The sequence below is a fragment of the Lemur catta genome, chromosome 12 (assembly GCF_020740605.2).
Source record: "Lemur catta isolate mLemCat1 chromosome 12, mLemCat1.pri, whole genome shotgun sequence".
Taxonomy (NCBI): Eukaryota; Metazoa; Chordata; class Mammalia; order Primates; family Lemuridae; genus Lemur; species Lemur catta.
The window spans coordinates 48,663,007-48,688,458 of record NC_059139.1 but is presented as its reverse complement, the minus strand read 5'-3'; the positions used below and the strand labels follow the sequence as shown (position 1 = coordinate 48,688,458).

The window sequence follows — 25,452 nt, the reverse complement described above, 5'->3', positions numbered from 1 at the left end:
TTATTATATAGGTTTGTAAAACTGGATGTTAAATATTACCACAAAATCATATCCTTAAAACTTTTAATAAACTGTTTCTTCTAAAAAAAAAAAAAAGGTAAGTTCAACTTCTCTTTTACAGTCTGCATTTAACAAAATTTCTAGCCCTGATCTTAAAAGAATCTATCATGCAATGAATGGAATACATGTTCCAAAAACCTGAAAGTTAAATGATTGCTGTTCGCACAAAGCTGAAGCTTCTGAATAGATCCATCCACATTACCACCAATGGTCACTTATGCCATTATTACGTAGGTGCCTTAACATTCTAATACAGTAACCTACATGCTTGGGGAAAAGCTTGTCTAAGTAACCATTCTTCCATGTTTTCCAGTGTATGATTGTTTCATTATCATGTCACCAACTAAAATATCCTTCAGAGGTTTTTTTCCCAAGACTGCTTTTCACTTCTACTAGACTATAAATTTAAAATGGGGAGAGATTAAAAAAAAAAAACACTTCAAAACAGTCATGTTCTGCACATTTAAGGCCAAACACTGCAATGCCCATCATCAGTTTCAGCTGGTTATGCCATTAAGTACAAATCATCCGAAGTCTTTTACTTAAAAATGGAAAAAAAATATATAGCCAATTTGGCATTAAATCTGTGGTCAGTAACTTATAGCACTGAGTAAAAAAACATTTATATAAGGCATTTTATTTAACATGCAAAATAAAACTGTTTTAGTGGTTATAAACATTTCACAAATAAAGGATGGTAGAAGTCTATGGAATCATTTCCTCTCTAAGCTCATGGACCTCAGATGTCTCGCTGGTAGTATTAATTTCTTCCTGTAATTCATTTCTGTCAAGCATAATGAAATTCTCAGCTTTCACGTAGAACAGACAGAGAAACTTTAAATTGTACCTCATATATCATCAGCAACATGTTCAAGATTTAACAGGAATGAGAGAACAGGAACACGCACCCCAGAATGCTGCCTTTAAAAAAAAAAAAGTCACCCAAGAACTCTCAGAAATGTGTGTGTGTGTGAGGTAAATTCTCCAACACACTCAGCTGCTAGTGTCTAGACGTTCACATTAGCCTTCTTGGAGTACCCTTGATTATTGTTTGAACCCTTTAGGAAATATCTCCCCAGCAACTTGGGAGCAGACTTCTGAGTAACACCTATAGGTGTGCATTTCTTTGAAGGTATTCAGAGTAATAAAGAATATTCAAAACTCATCTAGGAAGTTAAATTGAAGGCAAGGTTTAGGACTGTTGTAAACAGTGAACACTCCAAGTTTTAATTTGGCAGAGGGTTCACACACTTTATTAAATGGGCTAAATAATCCTTCACGTGTTAGTTTTTTTGGTATATATGGGTTATTTAGATTGACCTAGGGGAAATAAAGGTCAAATAAAATTCCTTACTGACTATAAAAATTAATTTTTATTATAGGGGAGAAAAGACTAATAAAAAAATTGATGTATCCAAACTTGCACATGCTTCCTTTCATGACCCAAGTTTTCTGTTCTTTATAGCCACACACCTGAACTAGGTACTAAGTGGAATTGAACTGTTTGACTCCACAGAGGCTTGGGGAGGTGGGATTCAAAACTGCCATCATGTGATTTCATCTGACCTGTCAATAGTCTCACTGGCACTAAAGCTACACAAGCTATAAAAAACAAACAAACAAAACCAATTCTTGCTAACTGCAGACACATGAGTGGGAAGTAACAGAAAGCAGTGGTGTCAATAATATCTTTTACAGTTCCAATGAGAACACCAGCACATAATCACGGGCAAGGAACTACAATCTTTAAGTCAATCTTTTACTAAATGACCTTCAATATTAATCCAAAAAGGGACAGATTAAAAATATGAAATGCATCATAGTTATGATCCAACAGGAATGTAAAATCAAACTGGCTTCAGGATACTTGGAGATACTATGTGTGGACCAGGCGCAGGATCACCAAAAGCGGCTCAATGGGAAACTGTCCGATATTGTGCCATGATTAAGAACATTGACATTTAGAAGATTTTTTCATTTTATAAGGCAGTTTTATAAGTAACACAAGTTGAGTGTTTTGCTGGAATTCTGGCAAGGAAAGTCTGCACCTTATAGAAACCTCCATTTCCCTCCCACCATCCATTACTTACTGTTGACTTTGTTAACATTGCCTTGGATTTCCGCTTGTGTCAGCAGTTCTTCATACGCATCTCTTTCTTCTTCTGAAATACAGCTATTCTGCAAAAACAAAGTCTTCACTGATTCCTGAGATTAAATACAATGTTTCCAAAGCTCAAAACTCAAATGTACAAATGCAAAGATAAAAACCATTCACTAATTTTCATTTGAACTTAATGTAAACATTTGTAGAGTACTCCATACAGGGCACTAGGGTAGAAATGCCCGGCAAGGATTACAAAAGTGAACCACAGACCCACTCTCTGAAAAGGGCTAATTTTTGAATGTGGACAACATCAGGTTAGACACTTGATACTGCCATTTTTTGCAATTCAAAATCAATTGAATATTGGCAATTTCAACTGATTTGATCTAATAAAATCAAGAACACAAATAATGAATATACCTAGTAGAGCAGAATAGATTCTATAGGAGGAGTACTATAAACATTTTTAAAAAAGGGATTCACACTTAGTTTAAGAAGAAAATTTTGGCCAGGCGCGGTGGCTCACGCCTGTAATCCTAGCACTCTGGGAGGCCAAGGCGGGAGGATCGCTCGAGGTCAGGAGTTCGAGACCAGCCAGGAGTTCGAGACCAGCCTGAGCAAGAGCGAGACCCTGTCTCTACTAAAAATAGAAAGAAATTATCTGGCCAACTAAAAAATATATATAGAAAAAAATTAGCCGGGCATGGTGGCGCATGCCTGTAGTCCCAGCTACTCGGGAGGCTGAGGCAGTAGGATCGCTTGAGCCCAGGAGTTTGAGGTTGCTGTGAGCTAGGCTGATGCCACGGCACTCACTCTAGCCTGGGCAACACAGCGAGACTCTGTCTCAAAAAAAAAAAAAAGAGAAGAAAATTTTAAAAAGCGATGACATTGAAGAGGGCCTCAAGGAACAGTGTTATGTGCAGGCTGAGATGAAGGAACAGGACATAGGCGCCAGGCTACAGCACGGAGTGTGTGTCCAGGGTGAGGCAAAAAGATGGGGAGCTCAACTGAAGGCCAAGCTAAAGTCGACACTTAACTCAGTTGTTAACAGAGATGAGGGGAGGCTTCCAGTGGGGTGACATCAGATCTGCAGGTAAAGGTCAAGTTTACAACCTCTAGCTCTGAGAGGGGTTGGCTTGGAGGAGACCCATGAGGAGGGAGCCCGAAGGGCCCCATAGTGAGGTCAGGAGGGCAGGACAGAGGCAAGAGTGGAGACACCACACAGTGGATGAGGGATTCAAGCCTGACAAGGCAGCAGAATCTAGCAATGGATGGGACACTGGGCATGTTAAAAAAAAAAGAGTTCTGAGACAAGGTGGTCACCATTCCAAACCATGGAAGTCAGAAAGGGGTGCTCTTCTGCCACGGTGGGGCTCGAGGCCCGAGGGACACAGGTGAGAGAGCTGGAGGAGCAGGAGAGACCCCAACTTGGGAGGGGCTGGTATACAGTGACAGCTGATTTCTTCAATGAGTAGATGAGCTCGGTGGAGGAAGAACAGAGGAGGGATTCAATGTCAGACCGTGAAGAACGCCCACACTGAGAGGGAGGACACAGAGGAGAACCCTGGCAGCAAAGACGTGCATAAGCTGGGGGAGGCAGGGAATCTCAACACAGGTGGAGCGGGTGGCAGGCAACCCTGCTGGATGCTTGGGAAGCCACCCCTTGAGGAACGGTAAAAACATAAAGCAGTTAGTTTTAGTAAATGAGGCTGACACTGACATGGCAGGAGTTCAATGAGAAAAAAGTTGGTGAGGAAGTAGCAGCTCTCAGCTTAGACCAAACTTTTAATAACAACTAGGCAGGAGGGTGGGGAAGTATGGAGGTAGGGTCAGGAGCAGGCTGTCTGGCCAAGGAGGGACACCTTCAAATACGAGGAGTTAACTGCTGGGAAAATATGAAAGCAGTAGATTCAAAGACATCCTCTCCAAGCTTTACCACACTGAATTATTAACCTCCACTCATAAATAGAAAGGTAATTTGGCTAATACAAGGTCTGCTGATGATGCCTAACAAGGGACAATCTTTAGCTACTACTTCAATGCTTTCTGAGTAGGCAGTCAGTTTATGACAGGACCTTCAACCCTGCCAACCCATAACATTCATCATAAAAGAAGATCTTCATTTCCTTATGTAGTATATGAGCTTCTTTCACCCTTACATTTCACCCAAACCAATTGCCTATGGCTACAGAGACCATAGCCAATTGATTTAAAAATATCACTTGCAACATTAATGCTTTTTCAGGCCAGGTGTGGTGACTCACACCTGTAATCCCAGCACTTTGGGAGGCCAAGGTGGGAGGAGTGCTTGAGGCCAGGAGTTTGAGACCAGCCTGGGCAACAAAGCAAGATCCCATCTCTAAAAAAAAATAAAAAAATAAATAAGGCTTTTTCAAACTTGTAACTCATAACCATACTCATTACTGTATCTATTACTCAGAATCTGATTAGGTACCTTCAGTCTTGCATTTTCCTCTTTTTTCTTTTTGGCTTCCCAGAGTTCTTTCTGATATTCCTGTGCAAGGTTGTCATCCACTAAAGTCAGAACTGCATTGGGGTTTCTTAGCGTTATGATGGTCTGCTCTGCAACTTGTTTTTCAATAGCTTCATTAATGGCTATAACTGCAGCATGTACTGAAAAGCAAAGAGAGAGAAAGATTTTTTTTTTTTTTTTTTTTTTTTTTTTGAGACAGAGTCTCACTTTGTTGCCCGGGCTAGAGTGAGTGCCGTGGCATCAGCCTAGCTCACAGCAACCTCAAACTCCTGGGCTTAAGCGATCCTACTGCCTCAGCCTCCCGAGTAGCTGGGACTACAGGCATGAGCCACCATGCCCGGCTAATTTTTTTTTTGTATATATATTTTTAGTTGGCCAGATAATTTCTTTCTATTTTTAGTAGAGACGGGGTCTCACTCTTGCTCAGGCTGGTCTCGAACTCCTGACCTTGAGCGATCCACCCGCCTCGGCCTCCCAGAGCTAGGATTACAGGCGTGAGCCACCGCGCCCGGCCGAGAAAGATTTTTTTATCAGGAAAAGATAACATGAGTAGTTACACTGACACTGCATAAACTGAAGCAGTTTTACTTTCTTCCTTGGCTTCCAGGACGGAACAAAAAGACCTCATACGTATTATGGAGCACCTGACCACATGCCTATCTTTGGTCCTGACCTCAGCATTTGCTATGTAATCAATACTTATTTATTCAATTTGCACTGAATGGCTAAAATGAACCAAGTGGTATGTTAACCATCAGGGGTTGGAAAAGTCAGTCTTTTCCCTCTGGTCAGGGCAACATAAGATAGTTTTAAAGTAACATGTTGGATCCAAGAGATACTTGCCATTTACCTTGCAACACTAAAAGATATGTAGCAATGTATTCTACCACTAAGATCTAAAGACATAGAAAGTAGAGAACTATTTGAGAATAAAGACGTTTCTGGAATTTCTTAATTCACATTGCACAGGAAGATGTCTAAAGACCAAAATTAATTACTTGATTATGACCTGACATCCTCAAATTAACCATCTATAACATGAATAACAACTTTTAGTATGGTTAGGGTATCTTCTAAATATATTCCATGTAATCAAAATCAATAAACTATAGGCAAATCTCACATCAATGATAAATTTGGATTTTAAACAGACTTACATGCAGCTTCATCCACAGACAGTTCATTGGCCAGAATACCACCTATTTTGCTGAAAGATGGCATCTGTATTCCATATTTCTCAAGCTCTTTTCTCATATTACTGATTTCTTCCTCTAAAAAAGAACCACCAAAAAAAAAAAAAAAAAAGAGAGAGAGAGAAATCAAAGAAAGCCACAGAGGAGGAGGCAGGAATGATTATATTCATACCAAGAAATATCTTCATCAGGAAGGTGGGGCTATTTCTAAATAAAAGCCTTAGGAAGAACCCAGCCTGAGTTTCTCATTTCACAACCACACGAAAGGGAATCCAGTCAAGCACAAATAAGACACGTAAGTTTTCCCTTCTTGTTAATACAGAGGAAGAAAGGGAATTAATCAAAATCAAAAAGAGTATTGGTGCTTTCTTTTAACTAGACGTAAAAAAGTACAAATAGTACCTGTGAAGTCTACTTTGCCCAACAAGTCCTGGATCTGAGGTGCTATTCCTAGTTTGAACAGATATAAACTGAAAGGTAAAGCACAAAATCATTAGAAGCTTTATCATTATAAACCTTAAAGTTATAAATTAAATAGATCTTAAGAGTTTTTTCAGTTGAGATGGATCTAAGATATCTAATCTACTCATTTGACAGAGGAGGAAACTGAGTCCTGAGGTAACAGAGTCTCTATTGGGGACAGGACCAGAACTCCAGTCTGAGTCCCCAAGACTGATTTTCTGCAGTACACAGCACTTTTGTAGCATTGACCAACTCTCCATCATCCATTTGTAAGAAGAATAAGAAACACAGTTAATACAAAACAGCACATAACAAATATTCCTTTTGATGTTCCTCACATGATTCTTGTTTTGCTAGAAGTATAGTTTTAGTTATATTTTGCTTTTCAATATTCCTCCAAGCACCATATACCTCTTGAGGAAAATATTTATTTTACATTTCCTAAACCAATAGAGTGGCAAGATTATTGGTGGATGGGGTGACATTAAAGATAAACTGCAATGTGTGAGTGTTACCAAGTGGAAGATGGAGAATAAATTGTATGTGTTTTAAAGACAAATCCCTTAGACAGTAATGACAGCATCCATTAACGCATCTATAACCTGAAAAGTGACTTGAGAGCTGGCATCTAAAGTCTACCACAAATATGTGATTATGTGCTTTTCCCACTCAATCACTTAATCGTTGTTTCTGTTCCACATTTCTCCTATCCTCCCCAGCCCCAAGATTAATTCTAGCAACCAACTAGAAAATTCTATATTCCGTTTCTTATAAATTTTGGTAAGTTTATAATTTATGGGACTTTAGCGTTTGAAATTGCACAATAGTATATATTGGAAAATGACCTGAGAATGATTTTGATGGCTTGAAACATTTCAAGATTATCACGTCAGATGTTGATATGAGATGGATCTCAGCAGTTTACAAAAACATAAAATTTAAAACATGTTAAAGAAGTTCAAGGTCAAGCCTTGTTAATGGTATTAAAATAAACTCTTAAAATATGATTAGTCAATATAAGTCTCTCGCATTGAAATTGACTTTTCTGGATCATAAATTCTATAAAAGATAAATTAGAAAAGTAACACATGATCAAAGTTAAAAATGATTTGTATGGTTTAAAAAATTACATGGAAAATCACCTCCCAGAGTTAAATATTAAATATTTTGATACAAATCCTTTTTATGTTGTTTCTGGACATACCTATTTTATAAACATTATTCTGCAACATAAATGTACTATAATTTCATTAATTGCTGAGCATTTATATGTCAGTAATAATTATGGCAAATAATGCTTCAGTGAACCTACTTACAGACATACATATCTTTGTGCATATTTCTTATTTATTACAATCCCTAAAAACAAATCACCAGATGGAAAAGGTACACACACAATCAAAGCTTTCAATGCATATTGTCCAAAAAACCCCAAACCCTTTTTCCTTTTGCATGAGAATCTGAACTGTAGTTAACCTTCCATCTCCTAGGAACCTGACAAAAATATACCGTCAACTATGTTACTAAGCATCATTGCTTAGGAGAAAAATGAGGCCTTATTAATAAGTTTTATCTTAACTAGAAGGAAGCATAAATACCTAATAGGCACCATATCTTCAGGCCTTCCCAAGCTCAGTGACTCATAACTGGTATGCCCCTTGCAGAGACTGGGAAGCTATGCGGGGCGCTGTCCTGCAGGCATGGGGCTCCTAAGCCAGGGAGGCTCAAACCCACCAATGTGAGTCTCACTCCTTAGCAGCAAAGTTGTCACCTGGGGTACCAAAGAGATTGGCTACTAGATGGCTGTGTGGACAACCACGTGGAGTGTCCTGAAGGCTCCTACTGAAGTACAAATACCTTCTGTCCTGCTTCATGCTGGGTTTCCTGGCTGTTTCTATCCTGAGCAACTGGAAGCCGACTGAGGCTTACGACAGGAATGTGAATCTGAGTGGTTAGCTGAACCTAAGAATCCCCCGATGGGCATGGCCTAGTCTACCACCAATATACGTGAGTGCCACTGTCTTCATCCCCTTAGCATCACAGGATATTATCAGTGAAAAATTTCCCAACCTGCGAGTAACAAGATGTTATTTAAACCTGCATTTCCTTTTGTTAGTTGTGAAAGTAAACATTTTTTTCATATTCATATTGGTCATTCATATTTCTTCTAGGAAATGTCTTAATTTTTTGAATTTTAAGGATTTGTGTGAGAGGAATTTACCTTTCTCTCATTTTCTTCCCTGTTCCTTCAAAACCATACCAAAGGACAAAGAACAAATGGCAATTCTTTTTAACCATACGGTGATGTTAATTTTAGTACTAAATTCCAATATGATATTCATATCTTATCCATAGGGGAAAGGCATATTAAGACTTTGAACATTCTTCAGTGTGGAACAGCCATTATGTATTCATAATTCAAAGCTAGCAAGACAGGATACATTCCTTAGTTTAAGTTCTAGGTCTTTAGAGATTATCAAGGATATAAAACTGTTTACTTTACACAGCCTCTGAAGACTTTACTGCCAAAAGTTCATGCCAAACAAGTCATTATAATTGAAACTAGATCATTAAGATACCATGCCGACATTTTCAAAACCATAATATTTTATGAGCCACTTCTCAACTCATTATTAATGGGAAAAATATTCCAATTAAAAGGGAGCTCATATCATGTGGAACAATGAAATGTCAACCTCTTCATTTGCTCCCTTCTAGGAACAGGCATTACAGAATTCAACAGAATTTAATAGGTAAGGTAAAGCTGCAAAAGAGGGGGGAATCAAGCTATCACTTAATAGACAAATGATCAAAAAATGTATCATTGTATCACTTCAGTTCCTCTCATAGTATCTGATTTGCATTTTCCCTTTTTACAAATTAAGAAATATACCTGAACTAATTTATAAAGAAAACTATAAAAAGTTCATTGAGAGAAATTTTGAAAATGTGACAGTAAAACTTAAGTAAAAAACATCCATAAAATGTCTTGCAACAACTTTTATATATATTTTAAGTACTTTATGTGCTGTTTCTTTAATATGTATTAACCATATTAACATCCTGCTAAAGTTTTAACATACTTTTAAATTTACATTTTTATATCAAAACCTAATGTAATCAATATCTACTATCCTTTATATACTTTCACTTCTCTACCTATGTTGGGATAATTTAGAATTCTAGATCTGTGCTTTTATTTTGATATTATGCACCAATAATTTAGATAAGTACAAATTTTATTAGTTTCTTTTCCAATTTCCTTTACACCAAAGCTGCTTCTTTCTTAATTTTATCTTTGGTTCTACTATGTGTAATTGCTCTATAGGTAGTTATTAAATGGATAAATTGAATGAATATCAATTGCACATATTTTAATGTTTTCATTGGTTTCTTGGGTATCAGTTCTGTATGTCGAATCTAATGCCCCTTTCACAGCAGTAGTTTCCTTCAAATGCCTGGCATCTCTTGATATGGGGCTCATCCTGGTGTTTGATACTTGCTGTTTGTCCACTGCTGACTGCAGGTGCCCATGACAGGAGCCAGCATTAGGAGGCTGTGGAGGAACAATGAGACTGACACCAGGAGGGTGCCAGCATCTTGCCCTCTTAGACTGGAGATTCCCTGGCCCTTGAGGTCATCGGCTGTCTTGTGTGCTGGCATGCTGTCCTGACGTCAGCATCTACACTTGCTGCTTTCGGGAAAGGTCAGAAGGCTCAGTTGGTCCCAGCCCTGGGATTGCTTGCTTTGAGGCTCTCCTTTTCCTTGCTGTCCCCTTTGCTTGGAGCAAACCTCACGATAGCTCCTAGCTCTGCTGCATCTCTCAGGGTTTTGTGGGCTGCAGTCTTCTCCCAGATTGTTTCTCAATCAGTCCCATCTGTATACTTTCTGTCTGGAGTCATTCAAATTTCTGGTCAGTGGATGGCACTCCTTTTTATCATGAATGCATTTTTAAAAAATGACTTTGACCATTTCATACCGTTTTGGAAAGGGAATAAGACAGCTGTGCTCAATGACCTTGACACCACTGTTTTCACATTATGTCTTCTGTTTAATCCATTCACTCAATTACTACTTACAGAATAGCTACCATATAAGAAATATTTTTCCTACCATGCTGTCCCTAAGCTAGGTGTTAAGGCTGTCATGAGGTTTGTTGGTAACATGAACCAAAACATTTATGTTAAAGAAAAGTGTTAATTTTCCCCTTTGGCAATAAAGAAATTAGGCAACTATTTCTAATATACTTTCTATTTCTCCATTGTACATTGTAATATTAACATAAATCTCCCAATAAAACATCCTGGTTTAACTAAAAGTTACCACAAGGTGGTGCTGAGAAGTTAGCTTTTTGGATGGAAGAATTTGCTGTTAACTTTATTTTAAATCTGAGATTTTCTTAAGCTAGTATGCCATCAGGTAGAAATCTCATTTACATATACCAAAAAATTTTATTTACTAAAAAATTTAAAAATTTAATGTGTACTTTCCATTTGGCTTCAATTTTCAATTTTTTTTTTAAATCATTGATGTTGAGTTTAAACTGTTAGCTTTAAAAAGATCACTTTTCACAGTGTGGGAGTTTTATACCTAATCTGTGTGTGGGAAGTACGTCCAAGATGATTACTCTAAAAGGCAAATGTTTATTAGGAAACTCTGTTTATCCAGTACTCCCATTCCAAAAAGCATCAGCAATAGCAAACTGCTCCTTCCTGAGCATTTACATTCAAATGAGGCCATTCATTACCTGAAATGTATAGAAGATTGTGTTTTAATCTTAAAAAAGCAGCTCACTGAATACAAAAATACAAATTTCATGTAGCTCTTCCACACTGAATTTATTGGGCACCTTTCAGTGTATAACAGCCAACACAAAGGGCTAAGAGCATTCCAAAGGAAGCTGTGAAATTAATGTCACCATCACTCGCCATGTCTACGAAAACACCTACGAAGTAGCAAGCCTCTTACCACAGCAAAAGGTGTAACACACAGCACGCATGTGTTTCTGGGTGAGGCCAACAACAGAGAGGTTGCACAGAGGTAGCTAAAGCCTCACTGGCCCGTGTGCTCCTATTTGTACAAATAACATTAGTTAAAGTCCAGGAAGCAATAAAGAAAGTTTAAAAACTACTATTGCGCTTTTTTTCTACTACTTTCAGTATATACACTAAGAGATACCACAGTAATGAAATGCAAACTTAAAAGGCAGCAGCTAAATTTATTTCAGCTTTCCTGGATCATATCACAGGCAGCTCATTTTGTGCCATAACATGTGGGAAGAATGTTTGCAAATCAAAGCCTCATGGCACCGGAAAGACCACAGGACTAGAATCAGAAGCTCTTGATCCTGGCCCCAAGACTGGCAAAATCTAGATGTGTGACTCTGAGCAAGTCACGTAACCCAAGCTTTCAGTTCCCTTATCCGGACTAAAATAACTTCCCAGGGCCCTTCCAGTTCTCAAGTTCCATAATTCTTCATTTTAAACATCCTAAATATGATAGCCTAGAGGCGTGTGCTGAAAAGTCTAAGGCCATCATTCTTTTAATTTTCTTTGTAGTAGGGAAACACTGGACTCCCTCCTAAAGCCAAGGCTGACTGAGTTGGTCACAGCACAGGTTCAGTTCTCACATAGCCCGGCTTTGAATGCCGACTCCATTATTTACTAACTATGTGACCTTGGGCAGCCTCTAGAGCCTCAATTGCCTATGTTATATAAAATGGGACTAATAACAGCATAGCCACTGCATAGGTATGTTGTAAAGATGAAATGAGATTATACCGGTGAAGTGCTTTGAATAGTGACAGGCATATAATTAAAAGCTCCATTAGCATTAGCTTTTGTTTTCACTATTATTCTTTGTTAAATAAACATGCCCTTTGTATGCAAACACTTATAACGTACCACAGTGGTTTCCCCCACTTTTTCCAACCCTAAGAATCTTTCACTGTTTCCCCTTACTGACTCCATGTTTGAAATGGTCGTATCTACTGAATCTATTTTTCCATCTTAGTCACATGCATCACTGCCAATATCATGTTCAAATCCAGTACTCTATAGCCAACATACAGCCAAAATGAAAGGAATCCTGAGGCAGACTTATTATAGGAAAATGAGAGGTTAGAAAATATAAACTTTAGAGACTTCAAGCTGGAATCAATGGTGTATGTGGTAAGTGACAAGATGTGGCTCACAGTCTCAAGCTTAGGATTTGGCAGGACAGAAGGGCATAGCCACGATAATAATTTAGGACGGGGAAAAGAAGAGAGAGGATGGTCTGGAGCACAGGGAGAATTGTGAACAAGCAATGACTTCAAAGACATGAGGAGGTGCAACTGCCTCCCTTCCCTGAATCCTAAATACTGCCATCTCTAGATATCCCTTCTGAGAATCCCAAAGGATTAGATATATCCTTTGGGTTAAGGAACTATAGAAAGCTTATTTATAAATGGAAATATGTTCACTGTAAGAGAGAATCTGATATCTGGGTTCAATTGGTTTCTTGGGGAGGGAAAGGGTTTTAAGGGAATGGAGTGTCAAGACAGGAAAACTATGTGTTAATGCCTGAGGAACAGGTTCAAAGGCAACCTGGTAAGCAAGGCAGGCAGCTGACTGTGCGGGAGAGCTGGGTGGAGGAGCCCTGTCCACAAAGCAGCCAGTGTGCTTAGGACAGCTGGTCAATCAGCACTGGGTCTGCCACAGCCATTTTCACAAACGCAAGCCGCAAATGTGTGCCATTTCAGCATCACCACTGCACTAGAGACACGGCTGCTGGGATGCAGCTACAGCAGCAGCAGCAGCAGCAGGAGCAGTGATCCTTATATAGAGAGGAGACAGATTTATCTTCAGTTTGTGGCTGGCAGTGTAGTAGAATCTCAATGGTCAAATAAACTATATGGTAAGAAAAGCAGAATCCAGAGCCCTAATAACATTAAACTAGAACATTATGAAATTAGAATGTTAAACTAGAATTGATATGAACAACACATGACCTTAAAGGATTCCTTGGAGAGTAGTTGATTTCACGTCCTAACGCAGGAGTAATCAGGATAAAACTGGAACATCCTGTTGTGACCACAGAGCAAGGGTATTTCAAAGAATGTCAGGGACAGTGCTACAAGGACAAAGGAGCTGGCCAGAAAGAGCCCTGACTGATCAAACCAAAACAATCTGGTTCATCAGAAAAGAAGATATTAACCCTGGTTAAGTCTGTGAAAGGCCAGAAGTTCAAAACAATAATCAAAAGGGAATAGTATATAGTGTAAGAAAAGGAGGTTGTAATACAAAGAGTTAAAATAATACATGCATAATTATTTGTATTGATTTTAATAAGCTCAGGATTATTATTTTAGAAATCTGTTTATAAAGAGTATAGATATTTAGTTGTTTTTATACTATGTATGCTACAGGAAAAAATAAAGACCAAGAACTCTGAGAAAGCCAAATAATCCCAGAAAACACAGGAACTGCCCCAAGATAAGGAAGGACTGAGGAGCACAGGTGATTAACAAAACCAGCCAGGTGGAAAGAGTGTCCGACATCGGTGGTCATATTCAATAAACAAGCAGAGAGGACCCAGAAACATGATCTGAGATGACAAATCAGCCAAAGGTCTAAAGAGCACTGGGTAGAGACAATCCCTTGTCTCCTGGGAGATGGAAACCTCTAGAAAGCCCAGTTAATTTCAAGAAAATATTTAAAAGGCATCCATAAGCTTTTAATAATGTTCACAGATCAGGCCAATACATCATTATGACAGGACAATGGATTATATAATACTGGTCAAGTGACACTTAGGAAGTAAATAATTTCATGGTGATGAGGAGGTGGGGTAGGGACCAGACCATAAATAAAAACCTACCTGAAAGCCATGTACTTAAAATAAAAACGGTCTGTTGTTTTTTATTTTTATTTTTAGAAATAAAAACAAGTTCAGCCTGATGCCCAATGGCCAGAGTCTGACTCATCTTAGGAGAAGAACCCAGAGTGGAGCCATGTTCTGATCCACAACTGATCTATCAGAAACCAGATCTGTAATCTTGGCAGGTTTGAAGGGGGCATTCCTTTGTTTCTAGTGCTATCAAAGAAATATAATAGCCCTAGGACAAGTCAAAATTAGTGTATAAATAATGAAAAAATGAGTAACCTGTAGTATGGACCATTCAGAATACGTTTCAATGTAAAAAGTTTGTAATAATACATCTGGGCATTTCACCTACTCTTTAAGGATTAGTGAAGGATTCAAAAAATCAGTTCTAAATTTAATTGGTTAAACTGTTTAAATGAATTCAATTTTATAACTAACATTTAAACACCTCACAGGAATTTAACATGATTATAAATCTTTAATAAGTCAGGCACTACACAGGCAAAAAGTATTCTTCTCCATGCATAAAAGGCCTCCAGACATTAAAAAATCAGTGAAGTAACTAGTGAGCAAGGCTCTCACTTCTTGAACTGTTCCTTTTCATTGCACACGCTTTATAACATTCCAAAAGCAGCCCCGAAAGGAAAATATGCCACGTACAGTACACACATTAAGTCCACAAACACCAAAGTATTTACCGTGGTTTTCACCTGGTGTTGAGACAGCAGGTATTTTAGCTTCTCCTTTGACATTCTTTCTGAATTTTCCAATGTTCTCCACGATGAGTATATCTTACTTTTTTTTTTTTTTTTTTAGTAACAAAAAGATACACATTTGTTTAGAAAAAGAATGATGCCACCCACCACTCAGGTGAGTCTGTCTACACTGGCAAAGTTTGAGAATTTCTTCTGGAGCTATTGTAGTGACAATCACTGGTGTTTGGGCTTGAGAATGCCAAGCTAAACTGACAAAGGGATCAGTGAGTGGTGGGTAACAAAACTGGGGTCAGAAATAAAACGACAAGGTGAGGGGCAGCCCGGAAATGGGAAAAGCAGAGACAAACAGGAAGCAAGGGAAAGAACTCAGGGCATCTTACAGGTTGTTAGGCCCAGTCAAGACAACAGGGAACAGGAGACATATTTGGTGAGGGCCAAGAACTAAGTCTGTAGATCAAGTCAGGCCCACGGGCTGGGGCAGGGAGAAGGCAGTGCCTGGCAAGCTGAACTACCTGGAGGAGACTTCTCTCCTGGCTCCTTAGCTACAGTCAGAAACTCTGACCTGCCTAATTTTCTACCAGGTAATGACAATTCTTTATACCAGTGATGCTGCCATATTTGCCACCAGAATACAAAAGGTAAAGACATGTTTGTTCATTTCCAGCATGCAGCAAGTGCAAACCCACTGTACATATTAAAAGATTGCTACCCAGCTTCCAAATGTGTCTTGCCCAACAGAGTAGAATATCAGCCTCATTTGAGTGACTGATCGCATTCTAAATCACAGCAGGAAAAAGTCGTGATAGAAAAAAATCTCAGATACACTTGGGACTTCCAGTTCCATACTGTAATTTAGAGTAAAGAAAAGTGAAAGAGTCCCTCAGGGAATGCAGCTTACTATTAATAAATAATATTGCTTTCAAAGATAAAAGGTCCTACTTAAGGTCAGATCTGGTGAGCGAGATGATCCAAGGGGAATCCCCTCTAGGATGAGTAAACGTAATGGAGACATCCATGATGAGTCACTGAATGACTGAGAAACACAACCCTAGAAACTTCCTATCACATCAACATTTGCACACAACAGTAAGCAAGAAGTTCTTTAGCTTTGTTTACTAAACTGTTCAAGCCATTGTTAAAACTACAGCAAACATACATTTGTAAGCCTCAGTGTAGCTCTATGTCACTCCTTTAAAAGAACAGTGACATCACCAGAGAGGAACTCAACACACACCATTTGTTTATAAGCTGCTTAACACGAATGTCCCTGGTGTCCACATGGGGAAATCAATTTCAGCTTATGCAAGACACCCCATGAGCATGCTACAGATTTGGAGATTAGCACTATGATGCATGGATATGATAATGACATTAAATAATGGTGGCTGGCTTAGCAGGTCACAAAAGAACTAACTACAGTGTTAAGGGATCATTCTAGGCTCTGAAAAATTAATTTGATAAAGATTATTGGGCAACACTGTTGAAAATATTCCTCAAAATAAACACTTTTGAACAAGAAGCTTTTAGAAAACCTGCTGGCAGAGTGGCCTTGTCCTCCTCCTCTCTCTTCTTGTGCTGACACTGCCCAACTCTGTCTCTTTGAGACTGAACACCATGCCTTCGATTAAGTTGCAGAGTTCTGATGGAGAGGTATTTGAAATTAATGTGGAAATTGTCAAACAATCTGTGACAATCAAGACCACATTGGAAGATTTGGGAATGGAAATCTTGGAAGAATGGGAGAATTGGAAGAATGGGAGATGATGACCCAGTTCCTCCAACAAATGTTAACGCAGCAGTATTAAAAAAGGTCGTTCAGTGGTGCACCCACCACAAGGATGACCCTCCATCCTCCCAAGGATGATGAGAACAAAGAAAAGAAAACAGACCAGATCCCTGTTAGGGACCAGGAATTCCTGAAAGTTGACCAAGGAACACTTTTTGAACTTATTCTGGCTACAAACTATATAGACATCAAAGGTTTGCTTGATGTTACGTGCAAGACTGTTGCCAATGTGATCGAGGGGAAAACACCTAGGGAGATTCTCAAGACCTTCAATAGCAAAAATGACTTTAACTGAAGAGAAGGAAGCCCAGGTACGCCAGGAGAAGCAGTGGTGTGAAGAGAAGTGAAATGATGTGCCTGACACTGTAACACTAAGGATTGTTCCAAATACTAGTTGCACTGCTGTTTATAATTGTTAACATTAGACAAACAGCAGACAAATCCATCATATTTAGCAGAATACTGTCCTCACTGCATGTGTAGTTTGAGTGCAGATTCCAAACCTATGGTTGACTTTCTTCCACCATGATTGTAAGTTTCTTTTTTCTTTGCTCTGAATAAAATGAAACTGTGGGTTCTCTGTAGAAAGCAGCATTTTGGGCTTTTCCTCTTTTTTATAAATCGATTTCTGCCTAGTGTATTGCCCAGTTAGCTTTAGTGACCTTTTAAAAGTTGGCATTGCACATAAAACAACTTGCATTAAGTTTTCTGAAATAGAATAAAATACTATCATGAACTGGAAACTGGAGAAAGGCTACTTGAAGCAAACGTGCTGAGTGCGGGGTATCAGGATGCCGTCCAGCCTCCTAGACCCGAGGAGTACCACTGGTATTGATTAGCCTGTGTGTCCCACGGCTCCATAAACTGGATCTAAGGACTTCTTGAAAAATTATTTTTAATTCTTATAACTTAGGGACTTAGTTACCACCCAAGTTTGTGTTTTTTTGGGAGAAATATTACTGGACAGTTTGGTAGTTTTTCAATTAAAAAGACACTTAAAAAAAAAAAAAGAAAGAAAACCTGCTGGCATAACGATACTTTAGCCACATCTGAAGAGGCAGGCGTACAAGTTTTTTTTTTTTAACCAGTTGTTCTAAGTTATTAGAATATTTTTAAAAAACCATAGCAAAGACACCTACATTTGGTCTGTATTTCCAGCAACTGTCATGTTTCAAAGCAATCTCGTAAGTACTGACCAGGGGAAAAAGTCAAATTATATGACATAATCAAAATTCTTCTCTAGAAGGCCAACATTGCCATGAATTATTATAGAAACCTTTTCCTTTGGAGAGGAAAAGAGCCAGAAGAAGTTAATATAAACCTCTAGGCAGAGAACTCTGCCAGGAAAATGACTTCTAGTGATAAAAACACAAGGCAGATGTTCTAAAAGTAATTTAAAATGTAATTAGACATGAAGTCTCCCAACCATTACCTGTGTGCACATAATAGCCACAAACTGGATTTTCAGAATCATCTTTGTTACCATCAAAAAATCACATATCTTCCAGGCCAATAATATATAATATACTCTGAACTAGCAGAATTTCAGCATTTTCAAAAATTAAGTTATCAAACAATTGCTTTAAAATGACCGTGTCTTGATTTCACTAATTTAACACAGCTTCTGTTTCCTCTATCCTCAGGATACAAGTTCTAGTGAACAAAAGATCAAAAGAAACCATCCTTACATTAGATTTTCTTAATCTATGGCAAGAATTGAATGAAATTATAACTTTAAGCACATTAAATCAAGATTATAATGATTTCTAAAGCTGTTCATGTGATAAATTTTCATTTATAAACTAGATCATAACTCAAGAATATGGTTTATGTTACAATTGGATTCATAGAACTTTCAACTTAAGTTTTCTTTATTACACTTAAAGGTTTTTTGTTAATTTTCTGGTTTTCTACTTTGAATGAGCTTTTTTTTTTTTTTTTTTTGAGACACAGTGTCGCTTTGTTGCCCTGGCTAGAGTGAGTGCCGTGGCGTCAGCCTAGCTCACAGCAACCTCAAACTCCTGGGCTTAAGCAATCCTACTGCCTCAGCCTCCCGAGTAGCTGGGACATGCCACTTAACTACTCTGGACCTGAAGTCCTTTAACTATAAAATGAAAGGACTGAATTAGATATTTTTTAATTCAACAGCTACTTATTGTGATTCTACTACACACCAGGCACTGCACCAGATGCTGAGAAATCAATGGTGAACACGGTACAGCCAAGAGTCTACCACTCTATTAGACGGTTTCGCATAAAAATGTCTTCTTAGGACTGGCTAATTCTAAAATCTCTGATTCCATGATGGTCTAGTGATTCATGAGGCAAAAAGAGATTTACGGAAGCAGCTTCCAAGAGGATTATTCCACCTCAAGTTAGGGGGAGGGGGTGGGAGAAGACTGGGCAGGGACAGGTGGTCACAGGGAAACTCTAAGCCCAGGGACAAGGGACAAGGCCGTCAGGGGAAGAACATTAAACCTCTTGGAAAGAATGACTGAGGACGTCTGTCTGCGTGTGTGCAATGTGTGAGTGTGCATGTCTGTGTGAAGGAGGATCATCACCGGTATCACTGTGACAACAGTCACATGAAACGTAGTGCCAGGAAAGAGAGGAACGCCTTACAAATACTGGAAAACTAGTAAAGTGAAAACAGAAATGCTATAAACCATGCTTGATTGTGCTAAATAATAATAATCACTACAGTCATTTATTAGGACCATTTACCATTTGCATCTAGTTACCAAGCAGCACAACGACCTAGGGATATCATTAAATATGTGTCCGGTTAATCTTAATACAGATTATATTTGATACGAAAGTAAGTGTGATACAGGGTAAGAAGGGTCATCTTTGTTGTCACACTGGCAACAAAGTAGGCATGTAGGCATGCGCCACCATGCCCGGCTAATTTTTGCTATATATATTTTAGTTGGCCAGATAATTTCTTTCTATTTTTAGTAGAGACGGGGGTCTCACTCTTGCTCAGGCTGGTCTCGAACTCCTGACCTCGAGCGATCCACCTGCCTCGGCCTCCCAGAGGGCTAGGATTACAGGTGTGAGCCACTGCGCCCGGCCTGAGTTAGCTTTTTAAAGAATCAGAAAAACATTTTTCAAGTTCAAGTATTGTTTTTATGTGACAATTACTTCAGTTTTGTACCAGCTTATTCAAAACAACTGAATCAAATAAAAAGTTCAAATGTAGTTTTTTAAAATGTACATCTTAGAGAGTCTTTTAGTTGTATTTTTCCCCCACCTTAGTGCATGAATGCAATATATCATCCTTGGTATGTTTTTCCGATCATAGACATCTGTGGTTTCTGGATAAAATATCTGGAAAACAAAAGAAACAATGTTTATTGTATGTCTTGCTCTCAATTATTTTAAGTCTTCGAAATAATCCTACTTTGATTGTCCTTGCTATTCTACAATCATATAAACATAGAGGAGACTCCAAGTCATTGCCTCATCTTGTTCTGCTGACAGACCAATCTCTACAACTGGACCCCTACCTGACAGCAAGCCTCCTCGTGGCAACAGGAGAATGGTGGTGTTTACAGCCAGCCAATCCAAGAAGGCCACGTCCACAGTGCCGGGTGGCAGTGTTTTATTTCATGATGTGTGAGTCCACGTAGGCTCTGCCTTCAGTAGCCCTCTCATTCCTATGACGGCCCAGAGGTCCCATGGGCCTGAGAAGGGTGGCCTTCTTAAAGCCACTTTATTACATTGCTAAAAACTTGACCACACAGTTCCATCAAGATGTGTGGATGCAAATACAACATACACACATGGATTTTTTTATTTGCTTAAGATAATATATTTCACTGAATAAAATCTGGAAAGTATACAAACTATGAAGGAAAAATACCTATGATCCCACCTTCCAATTGTCACCATTAGCATTTGGTTTATTTTTTCTGGTCTTTCTTTTCTGTATGTGTTTCTGACTTTTTATGCCTATGAATGTGTGCATGTGAAAACAAAATTGTACTTAGTGTAAACCTATTTAACACTCAACAGAACATAACAATTTCCAATTTCCTTCAGTATTCTTATAAGAAGATTGTTTCTAATAGATGTAGGTGATTCTTTCATATTTTTGAACCATAGCTTAACTAGTTCCCCAGGGTTTCATATTGTTTTGCCCCTAAAGTTTTCAGTATTGTAAGCCACTGCAATGAACATCTCTACACTTTCTAAGCATGTGATTACTTCTTTTGGTAAATCACCTAAATATGGAATTACCAGATTGAATGGTCTGAACATTAAGGCTTTTAATACATTGTCACACTATTCTTCTTAAGCTTGAAACTAAAAGCCTGATAAAAAACAGATATCAGAGTAGGGCAGCAAACTTCTCTTCCCAAGCACAAAAAAAGAGTAATCAAGCTTAAAGCTCCTAATATAATATCAAGATAAGCATGTTGACATTACTTGCTTGTAGTAAGTATTTTATAAAATTTGATGTAAAAACTAAAATTAAATCATGTACCATATGGTAGTATTTGGTACTCAAGTGCAATTTTCTATCGGACGTTGAAAAAAGCAGAGAGAAAAAGAAGCAAAGTTTCTTGAGCTACAAAATGTACAGTCACTAAGCATTTAAAGAAATGTCTCTAGCCTAGGAAATTTCAAAAGCCTTTCCAACTTTCCTTTAACACATGTGCTGTTAAAGTGTCAGTGAGAAGAGGATTCCCAAATTGAGAAGTGTTACCAAGCTTAAAGTTCTTCTACATAAGCAGAGAACTACAACCCCCTTCCCCTCCTTTTTCTTTCAACAAGAACCTTTTGTATTTCTCCTGGAAAATCATTATGAATGTATTTTCCTTTAGCAAGGAGATGGTATCAACTTATAGTTCCCCAGAGTGTTTTTTTCAGCACTATACCTCCAGCACCTAGCATGGTGCTGAGTGGAGTAAGCACTCAAAGTTGATAAATGAAGGAATACCAATCAAATGCATCAAAGTCAATTCAGTATACTGTTAGTCTCTTGCCCCTGCAAAGCAACGTATTAATAACTTCATAGTAAAATTCAGTGTTAAAATAGAATCTGCTTTATAAGATCACTTGTTTGGCCCAAAACAGACAATTTGAAAAGGTTTACATCAAATCTACCAAGCAATGAAATTATCCTAATCTGATGTTGTCTTACACAGAAAAATCCTGTTTGAATTTTTTTTATTAATCTGTTTACTATTCAGTCCCTAGTTAGTACTTCCTAAATCACAATCCAGAAATATGAATTCTGTATTACAACTAATGCCCAGAACGGAATAGTATCTAATGCTCTGGCATTTTAGGAGAAGGGAAAGTAGTCGGATTACAAATGGCAGAATAAAATAAATCAAATATTGATCATGAGATAAAATGAGACTAAGCTAAAACAGATGTGAGCACAATTAAAAATAGGCATCCATAATTTACATTAAGGAATCTTCTATTTTTGTAGGGGTGTATATTTTTAATTGCAAACCCAGCTTAATAATACCACCACCACAGGACTTCATACATCAGTAACCTCTCCCCCTGCCCTCAACTGGACCATTCTTAAATAATTTCTTTAAAATAGCTGAACATACTAAGCAATACAAAAGAGTGAACAATGGATACACATGAAAACCTGATTGTTCTCAAGGACAATACGCACAGCCGAAAAAAATCAGCCTCAAAAGGTTACCAACTATATGACTCCATTTATATAGCGTTCTCAAAATGACAAAACTAGAGAGATGGAGAACATATTAGTGGTTGCCAGGAGACAGGGCAGGGGCAGGGAAGCAATCTAAAGGCCCCCTCCTCCCTGGTGTCTGTTTCTTGACTGTGGTGATGGTTATGCAAATCTAGTCACAGGCTAAAACTGCACAGAACGACGCACACGCTCACTCAAATGCATGTAAAAATGGTAAAAACCAAATAAGGTTTGTGGTCTAGTTTACGTTAATTCACCAATGTCAATTTAATATTGCACTACAGTAATAAGCTGTTACCACTGGCGGAAGCTGAATGAAGGATACACATAGATGTACTATTTTTACTACTTCCTGTGATTCTATAATTATTTCAAAATAAGAGGTTAAAAAAGAGTTCTACAATTTTTATCAAATATAATTATTTCCTCATTTCCCCCACATGTCTAATTCTCTCACATGCTTTAGCCTGCCTACTATTCAAATTTAACAAGCACTAAATGTTTGCTGAATGAATTTTATTTGGGAGAGCTATTTCAGGATTAAAAGCTATCACCCACCAGGCTTTTAAAATTTAAAATGACACAATGACTTATAATAATTTATAAAAATTTGGGGGGATGGACATGCTTGAAGCTCTGACTTGGGTGGGGCAAAGGCAATATATGTAATCTAAACATTTGTGCCCCCATAATATGCTGAAATAAAAAAAATTATAGGGCTGGGCGAGGTGGCTCACGCCTGTAATCCTAGCACTCTGGGAGGCTGAGGAGGGAGGATCGCTCGAGGTCAGGAGTTCGAGATCAGCCTTAGCAATAGTGAGACCCCATCTCTACTGAAAAATAGAAATTATCTGGCCAACTAAAAATACATATAGAAAAAAATTAGCCGGGCATGGTGGTGCATGCCTGTAGTCCCAGCTACTTGGGAGGCTGAGGCAGTAGGATCACTTAAGCCCAGGAGTTTGAGGTTACTGTGAGCTAGGCTGATGCCACAGCATGCACTCTAGCCCGGGCAACAGAGCGAGACTCTGTCTAAAAAAAAAAAAAAAAAAAAAAAAATATAATTTATAGTGATATATGGTGATCTGAGACTTAGACTCTTAAATATAAATATTAATAGCAACATAAAAAAGAGAGTTGGTTATTTTAAATCAACCATCTACCAGCTAAAGGTTGCTCTGATTCTGTTTAATTTGTACACACTTTAATTTTAATTTACACACACTAATTTATGTGCATAAGCTCTCAATCTTGCACGTACCTCATTCTGAGTTCTTGCCATATATCACTTTGTATAGGCCTTTCTGTATTTTTTTTCAGTGCTCACACTTCTCATTCCCATGTTAACATATCCCAATCTACCAAATCATTTTCCATAAACAGGCATGTGTGCAACACCCCTTTGCCTTGCAGGGTCCTGCATGCGAAGGCTTACCTTGGGTAGCCCAATAGACTCCATCGCTCTCAACCACTGGACAGTATTATCCGTGTGTCGGAAATGAAGGCCGGACTTCTAACGTGAGGATGGGAGGGAGAAAAAGGAAAGAAGGAACCCCACAAAAAGTGAGTCATTTGTAACAAATTTCTTCATTAGCAGAATGCTTTTCAATTGTGCTTCTAGAACAGAGTTATTACTGCTCACACAAAGCAAATATAAAGACACAATAAAGGAGACTGAACTGTATCTTGGCAACTTCCCAACCATCTGTGATGGACCATGACAGTTTCCATAATTCACACATTTGAGGTAAATTCTGAACTAGAATCTCAAAAACCATTTAATGTCTAACATGCCTAAGGACGTTTCATGAGACACGTATACGTGTGCGTGGGTATGTGTGCACACGGTGTCAAGGTTTTGGCAACCATGGCCGAGAAGCCTAGCAACTTCAGAAGAAACAATTTTTAGAAGACTAAATGCTTTTATTTTCTTATGATGTAATATTTCTGTAGAAAAACTTGGAAAATGTAGCAAAATACAAAGATGAAAACAGAAACCACCCTACAATTCAGAGCTAATTTGAACATATACTCTTCTTACAATTTAACCCTAATTTTGGCCTTGTATAAAAAGTAAATCTTCAGCAGAAATGTTTTAGGAGATCTTTTCCTACCTGTATAATAAAAATAGTCTACATCTTCCATTTCTTCCTTACATTCCTAACTAGATAGCCGTTTCTTCCACAGCCTGTAAGTACAGCATTCTTGCCTGTATCTCATGAAGATGTATCAGGTAATGAACCATAAAGAGCTTTAAAATAATGTTTTATTTTTATTAATTAAATGCATAGCACAATGTTATTTTTCATTTTTAATAAACGTACAAAAAAGTAACTATAGAAAAGTTCATCATATAACATCCAATGGTGGATAAGAATTCAGGAAGTCTGGCTTCTCTGTGGGGCCACCTTCTGTGACCTTCTACAATCTAATAGTTTATTACATAAAAGGTATTTTCATGGCTGTTAAAAATTATAAAGTATAAGCAAATCAACATGTGACAAATGTTTATGCCTTTTTAATGGTGGCCACTATTTGTGACTGGACTGTGTTTCAAGTACTTTATGTAAGTTACCTATAATTTTCAAAATACTCTGCAAGGTAATTATCATTCCCAGTTTTTAAGGATGAGGAAAACTAGGCCAAAAAGATGAAGTGATTTGTCTGAAGTCAAACAGCTGTTAAGCGGCTGAGCTGAGATTCAAGACTAGGTCTCCCTGGATCTGAAAACCTTCTCTATGCTAATGCTCCCCCAGCAAAGAACACAGGACCTAGCAACCTTTGACTATTTTGGGGAAAGAAAAAATGAGCTTGAGGAAGCTAGAGGAAGGGAGAGTGGAAAGAAAGGGAGGAAAAGGAATAAAGCGAGAAAGAATGAGAGCACAAAGAGTTAACATCGGACCATAGTGCTTGAGTGTTTGTAACTCAGGATAGATTTCTTTTGCTTGATACAAACAAATCTCAGACAATGCCACTCTGCCATGGAGGAAGAGGACAGAAACAACTTGCAATTAAGCCTAAACCAAGACAAAGATGAGGACTCTCTGCACCACAAAATAATTAAATATCCTCCTCTTCCAACTAA

General features: G+C 38.2%; 1 protein-coding gene and 1 pseudogene across 1 annotated transcript in view; one reads left to right on the top strand and one right to left on the bottom strand.

Annotated features, from left to right (window-relative positions):
- IQGAP2 (IQ motif containing GTPase activating protein 2) overlaps positions 1-25,452 on the bottom strand; it is a 271,207-nt gene that overhangs the window by 104,304 nt on the left and 141,451 nt on the right. Inside the window, exons 4-9 of the mRNA XM_045566428.1 lie at positions 23,803-23,880; positions 19,935-20,011; positions 6,254-6,321; positions 5,816-5,929; positions 4,620-4,798; positions 2,151-2,238 (exon numbers count right to left, since the gene is read on the bottom strand). Coding sequence (XP_045422384.1) covers positions 2,151-2,238; positions 4,620-4,798; positions 5,816-5,929; positions 6,254-6,321; positions 19,935-20,011; positions 23,803-23,880 — 604 coding nt within the window. The remainder of the gene's footprint in view (positions 1-2,150; positions 2,239-4,619; positions 4,799-5,815; positions 5,930-6,253; positions 6,322-19,934; positions 20,012-23,802; positions 23,881-25,452) is intronic.
- Positions 16,510-17,028, top strand: LOC123648566 (annotated as a pseudogene).